We start from the raw sequence: 7,500 nt of genomic DNA on the forward strand, positions 1-7,500 counted from the left end.
GTGGGCGTGTGCGGGCGGGAACATCGGGGGAGGGAAGCTATTGTCGGACAGATCGTAGTCCAAGGGAAGGGGAAGGAACACGCGCTCGGAAGGACCGTCTGTCTTCGGGAAGGGTCTGTAGACGACAACAGAAGGATATCGGGACTCTTCTGAAGGACGATGGAAGGGCCGACCTGGATAGAAATTATTTTCTTGTTGCGGGAGATAGTTGTCGAGTCTCGCCACCGGCTCGGCGTGCGAGAACTCCGCGTGCAGGGGATGGAACTCCGCGCCCTCCGATAGGACTGGCGCGGGCCCTGGGGATGCTGCGTGCCCTGGGGATGCTGCGTGCCCTGGGGATGCTGCGTGCCCCGGGTCATGTTCAGGAGGAGGTTCAAGACCGTGAGCGTTCCCAAGAACTGGCTCAAAATCATGTCCATGTTCTGGCTCCGACCCATGCCCACGCCCAGCTTCTGGCCCATGCCCGGGTGCCGGTCCAGGGCCAGGAGCCGGACCATGGCCAGGTGCCGGTCCAGGACCAGGTGCCGGTCCATGGCCAGGTGCCGGTCCAGGGCCAGGAGCCGGTCCATGGCCAGGTGCCGGACCATGGCCAGGAGCCGGACCATGGCCAGGAGCCGGACCATGGCCAGGAGCCGGACCATGGCCAGGAGCCGGACCATGGCCAGGTGCCGGTCCAGGGCCAGGAGCCGGACCATGGCCAGGTGCCGGTCCAGGGCCAGGAGCCGGACCATGGCCAGGGGCCGGTCCAGGGCCAGGAGCCGGACCATGGCCAGGTGCCGGTCCATGGCCAGGTGCCGGTCCATGGCCAGGTGCCGGACCATGGCCAGGTGCTGGTCCATGGCCAGGTGCCGGTCCATGGCCAGGTGCCGGTCCATGGCCAGGTGCCGGTCCATGGCCAGGTGCCGGTCCATGGCCAGGTGCCGGTCCATGGCCAGGTGCCGGTCCATGGCCAGGTGCCGGTCCATGGCCAGGTGCCGGACCATGGCCAGGTGCTGGTCCATGGCCAGGTGCCGGTCCATGGCCAGGCGCTGGTCCATACCCTAGTCCATGTCCGTGCCCGGGCGCTGGTCCGTGTCCATGTCCGTGCCCGGGCGCTGGTCCGTGACCATGCCCGCCCTCAAACAGTGGACCGAAGACGACCTCCGGGGAGGGCACGGACACGGGCCCTGGCGCGAGGCCCGGCGCGGGGATGGGCACGCCAGCCGCGGAGACGAGCCCGGCCGTGGTGAGCGACGCCTTGTCCGAAATGGCGTCCAGGATGCCCAGGCCCAGCGTGATCTGCGGGGACGAGGGGGAGTCAGCGGGTCTTTCCCTTTCTTATACATGCTTTCTGCTAAGAACTGATTACTGATAATAACTAGTCTCTAGCCTACAAAAATGAGCTGTAACACGACACAACCTACGCAAGGTGGCGTTACATCATAACAACAAAACACCCACCAAAACATTAAAACATTATAGCCTGTAGTATTACATAACACAAGGAATTCCTTAACATTATAACACAGACAACATTAGAACCTTTATAACGCAAAGAAGAACATTATCATCATCATTATTAACATTAACTACTACTACTGCTATTTATTTATTGCTATTTTTGCCATAGCATTGACACGATAGAATATTTGATCCTCCTCCTAACCTACCTTCATAAGCGCGTAGGTCGACAGGGCAATGGGGACCGAAAAGCTATTAGCTATCATGGTACTTGCAATAATATCACCGATAACATATTCATCGGTTGGTACCAGGAGGCAGCTTGCGATCACGGCCGCCAGGTACCACAGCCGCCGCATCTGTGAACGAATGAATTATGGTGAATCCAGTGTGAAAATAAATAAAAAGATAAATAAATAAGTAAATAAATAATGGCAACTCACCCGGGACATTACAGTACTTCGATTCACTAAGTCTGTTTTTTATTTTAATCCGTTGACACTTAATGCCGACGATGCGTTGGATTTTTAATGTTTTATATCAAGATTTACGGTCTTCAACACCACTTCAATTCTTTTCTCAAAGAAGGATTAGCAAATCAGAGTAGTGAAGAGTCCGGGGAGAGTTGCCAATTGTTTTTTCTTTACTTTAAATGTGTATCAAAATAAGATAAAAAGGTTGTTATTATTACAATTATCATTATCATTGTCATTGTATTATTATTATTGGGGTTATCATTGTTCCTATTACCGTTATTATTAAAATTTTCATCCTCACTATTATTATTATTATTATTATTATTATTATCATTATTACTACTACTGCTACTATTATTATTATCACTATCGTTATTTTCATTATTATTATTATTGTTATTATCATTATTGCTATTATTATTATTATTGTGATTATCATTATTACTATTAATATTATTACTATTATCATTATTATAATTTGTATTACTATTATTATCATTATTTTCATTATTGTAATTGTTATCATCCTTTTTATCATTTCATTATTACTATTACCATGATCATTATCATAATTTATTATTATCATTATTAATATCATTATCATCATCATTATTATGTTTATTATTATTATTACTATTATTATTATTGTCATTATTATTATAATTATGATTGTTGTTATCACTATTATCATTATCATTGTCATTATTATCATTATCATTATTATCATTGGCATTATCACCATCATCAACACTATCATTAGCATTATTATCAATATCATTATAATTACTATTACGACTGCAGTAGTAGTAGTAATATCATCGCCGTTGTTCTCAGGATCATTATCATGATGACGATAATGATAATGGTTATAATGATACTTTATATTATTGTTGTAATTATCATTTTCAGTTTTATTATTATTGTCATCATTATTGCTGTTGTTGTTGTTCTTGTTGTTGATTACTATTTTTATCATCATTGATATTACTACTACTATCATATTATTATCACTAATATTGTTATTTTTATTAATATTATTATCCTCATTAATTTTATTAGTATCTTCAATGTTATTATCTTTATCCTCATTATTATTGTTGTTGTTGTTGTTGTTGTTATTACTATTATTATTATTATTATTATTATTATTATTATTATCATTATTGTTATTATTATTGTTATTATTATTATCATTATTACTATTATTATTATTATCATTATCATCATCATCATCATTACCATTATTATTTCTATTATTATTAACATTATTATTATTGTTATTATCATTATTATTATTATTATTTTTATTATTATTATTATTATTATTATTATTATTATCATTATTATTATCAATAGAAGTATTAGGAGAAGTGGCAGTATTGTTATCATTATTGTTCTCATTATTGGTATCACTATTATCAGTACTGTATCATCATTATTATTATTATCATAATTTATATTATTATTATTATTATTATTACTATTATTATCATTTCTATTACTATTGTTATTATTCTTATTCTTATTATCATTATTATTATTATTATATTATTGATACTTCCATGATAATTGGTTGATCATTATCATTACTATTGCTACAGTTATCATTGTTATTATTATAATTGTTATCGTCATTATCATTTTTTATTCGTCTTATTATTATCATTATTATTCACATAATTATTATTATTATTGTTGTTGCTTTTATTGTTGTTGTTGTTATGATTGTTATTACTGTTATTTCTGCTATATTTTTTATCATTATTATCAAAATTATCATTGTTATCATTATCACCATTATTTTTATTGTCATTATTATTATTGTTATTATTATCATTGTTATTACTATTTTTATTATTATTATAGTTGTTGTTGTTGTTGTTATGATCATTATTGTTATTGTTATTATCATTAATGGTGTTGTTATTGATGTCATTATCATTATCTTTATGATCACTTTTATTATCACAATTATTATTATTATCATTGTTATTGTTTTCTTTTTGTACCTGTCGCTATTGTCGTTTTTACTTTTATTAGTATTATCATTGTTATTATCATTGTTATCACCATCATCATTATAATGATACGTTTATTATAATGATGAGTTTCATTTTAAACTGCCCATAATTATAACAGCAGCAAATAATGATGATAATATCAAATAGAGAAATAACACTATAATGATGCTTCCTGATAAGACAGTGATAGCACAAACATTTACAATTAAGTCTACTTTTCCTACCTTGAATGATACGTTGTTCAGTCCGGCCTATGTGGTGAGTATCTGATCGTGCATAAGGTCGCACAGACTCTCTTATATAGGTGCGTACGAACACACACACACACACACACACGCACGTATGCATATTTTCTCCAGCGTTATTCTTTATGCATGTCCAGTCTCTCTCCTCTCCCCCTTAATGTTCTCCCTTCCCCCCTCTCCATTCTGACTCCCCCTCTCTTCTCATCCTTTCCCCCTTCTCCTCCTTGTCCTCATACTCCCCCTCGTCCTCCTCATACTCCTATTCCTTCTCCTACTTCTCCTCTTCCTCCTCCTCGTCCTCCTCCTACTCCTATTCCTTCTCCTACTTCTCCTCTTCCTCCTCCTCGTCCTCCTCCTACTTCTACTCCTCCTCCTACTTCTCCTCCTCCTCCAACTTGTCCTCCTCCTCCTCCTCCAACTACTACTACTACTACTACTCCCTCCTTCTTAATCTTCTTTCCCTTCCTTTCTCTTCTGTCTCCCCCTTTCCTCCCCATCCCCTCCTTTTATCGTATTGTTTCTTCTTCCTTTCCCCTCCTTCTATACTCTATACTTCCCTTCATGCTCCTCCTTTTTCTTCCTTCCTTTCTCCTGCCCTCCTCTTTACTCTTCCATTTTCCTTCTCTTCGTTGTTTTAATGATATGAAATTTCTCAATCTCTCTCTCTCCCCTTCTTCTTCACCCTCTCCCTCCTTTCCTCCTTCCTTCCTTGCTTCCCTTTATCCTCGCCCTCCTTCCCACCCTTTCTCCCTCTCTCCCTCTCTCCCTCACTCTCCTCTTCACCTTTCTATTCCTTCCCTCCCTGCTTCTTTCCCACCCTTTCTCCCTCTCTCCCTCCCTCTCCTCTTCACCTCCTCATTAATTCCACCCCTCCTTCTCTATCTCTCCCTCTCTCCATCCTTCCAATCCTGCCCCCCCCCCCTCCTCACTAGCTCTGTCCCTCCCTCTATCCCTCTCTCTATCCTTCCCCCCGCCCCCTCCCCCCCTCCTCTACCCCCTCTTTCACCCACCCATCCCTACTTCCCCTTCGTCCATCAGAGGATAAGGTACTGCAGCTCGACCGAGAGAAAGCTTCTTAGTCTAATTCTCTCGGCTTTGAGATTTTCGTTTCTCTTTTCTACGTAGAAGGAAAGAAAGAAGAAGGGAAGTGTGAACGAAAAATGACAATAAAAGAGTTATGAAAGAGGAAGAAGAAAAGAGAGAGGAAGAGGAAGGAGAGCAAGGGAGAGAAGGAGGAGGAGGAGACGGAGAAAGTGAGGAAGGAGAGATGGACACCGAATGTCGAGGAAATCTTGCGTATTGAGTGCAGCCCAGATCAGCTGATCCCAACACGTGCTGCCTGACCCAGCTTTCTTTCTTTAAAAGTTTGCAGCATGTAGTACGGGGAGGGGGAAGGTGGCGACAGCAAGTGGCATGGCACGTATTATCGGTCATGAAGGAGGGATGGAATAATGTGTCGCCTTGAGGAAGTTTACGTTGTTGTAAGCATTGCACAATTACACACACACACACACATACATATATATATATATATATATATATATATATATATATATATATATATGTGTGTGTGTGTGTGTGTGTGTGTGTGTGTGTGTGTTATATTTATATATATATATATCTATATTTATCTACCTATCTATCTATTTGTCTATCTATCTATCTGTCTATATATCTATCTATCTATCTATCTATATATATATATATATATATATCTGTATGCATATATATACATATACATATATATATATATATATATATATATATATATATATATATATATATATGCATTTATATATACACATACATAAACACGCACACACACACATATATATGTTTGTGTGTGTATATATATACATATATATATATATATATACGTATATATATATATATATATACATACACATATGTATATGTATGTATGTATGTATGGTTAATGATTTATATTTATTTCATACATTGTTTCTTTCAAATACTGGCGATGAATTCGATAAAGAAAACAGTTATAATCATGGGTAATAAAGTGAACACTTGTCCAAAGTAAGGACATCATCAAATAGTAATGATAACTGAATGGACAAAATAACGATGGTAACGATAAACAATAGAACACACATATTTGTGCTAAAGGCATATAAGCATGAACATTTGATATTTTATACTCTGTCTCTCTCTCTCTCTCTCTCTCTCTCTTCTCTCTCTCTCTCTCTCTCTCTCTCTCTCTCTCTCTCTCTCTCTCTCTCTCTCTCTCATTCTTTCTCTTTTACTCTCTCTTTACTCCATTAGTTCCTTGTCAGTGATCAATAATGCAGGTAATTGCACCGCACTAGATGCATGCTATTAACACATTACTACTTTTTTCGGCCTTACAGTGTTACCACCTGTAGAGACCCTAGGAAACGACATCATAATACCAAGATGACCTAAACTTTAATCATAAGAAATTAACATTCATTTTCGAACAGCTATCATCACAAACATGGACATAAAGAAGAGTAAAACAATACCCCCCAAAGGAAAAGAAAAGAAAAAGAAGAAGTGAATATCTAGAAAGAATTGGCTGCCTTTCCCTGATGTTGAGAATTACGTAATATTGCTGGATCGAAGAAGAAGGTGTCAGTCTCTCTTGCACTGTGATTTAGCTCGTGTGTTGCTTTGGTTTTACTAGTGTAAGCGACGATGTTAGAATGCATTTAAGAATGGGAGTAAGTGTGTGTCTTTGTCATCCAATGCTAAAGTGAAATAGGGAAGTGGGATAGGGGGAAGGAGGATGAAACAGGGATGGAGCGATGTAGAAACAAAGGATCAGGAGATTTAAGTTGTAAAATGCAGATTACGAGATGGAGACAGAGGGAGAGACACACATAGGTAACAAGTGAGGACTGGACGAAGATACGGACAATGATAAAGTAGGAAACGCAGTGAATCGTACTTCCAGTGAAGAAAAGGCATTAATTTCCCAAACTTATATATATATATATATATATATATATATATATATATTTATATCATCTTTTTATTTGTGTATATATATATATATATTTATATCATCTTTTTATTTGTGTATATATATATATATATTTATATCATTATTTGTATATTTATATATTATTTTTTATTAAATAAAAAATTAAAAAAAAAAAAAAAAAATAAAAAATTTTAAAAAATATTTTATAAATAAATATACAATATAAAAATAAACCACACATATAAAAAAAAACCAAAAAACCCAATTTATATTTTTTTTTATATAAAAATTTTAATTTTTTTATAATATAAAATTTTAAAAAATTATTTATAAAAATAAATTTTTTATTT

The 7,500-nt window shown here is 37.6% G+C and overlaps 1 protein-coding gene across 1 annotated transcript in view; it reads right to left on the reverse strand.

Moving 5' to 3' along the window:
- The window catches only part of LOC125026890 (skin secretory protein xP2-like), an 8,671-nt gene extending 4,472 nt beyond the window's left edge, over window positions 1–4,199 (reverse strand). The window contains exons 1-3 of the mRNA XM_047615490.1: window positions 4,162–4,199; window positions 1,650–1,799; window positions 1–1,278 (exon numbers count right to left, since the gene is read on the reverse strand). The exon at window positions 1–1,278 is cut by the window's left edge and continues 164 nt beyond it. Coding sequence (XP_047471446.1) covers window positions 1–1,278; window positions 1,650–1,799 — 1,428 coding nt within the window. The 5' untranslated portion in view covers window positions 4,162–4,199. The remainder of the gene's footprint in view (window positions 1,279–1,649; window positions 1,800–4,161) is intronic.
- Window positions 4,200–7,500: the final 3,301 nt, after the last annotated feature.

Source organism: Penaeus chinensis, chromosome 7 (genome assembly GCF_019202785.1).
Source record: "Penaeus chinensis breed Huanghai No. 1 chromosome 7, ASM1920278v2, whole genome shotgun sequence".
Lineage (NCBI taxonomy): Eukaryota > Metazoa > Arthropoda > Malacostraca > Decapoda > Penaeidae > Penaeus > Penaeus chinensis.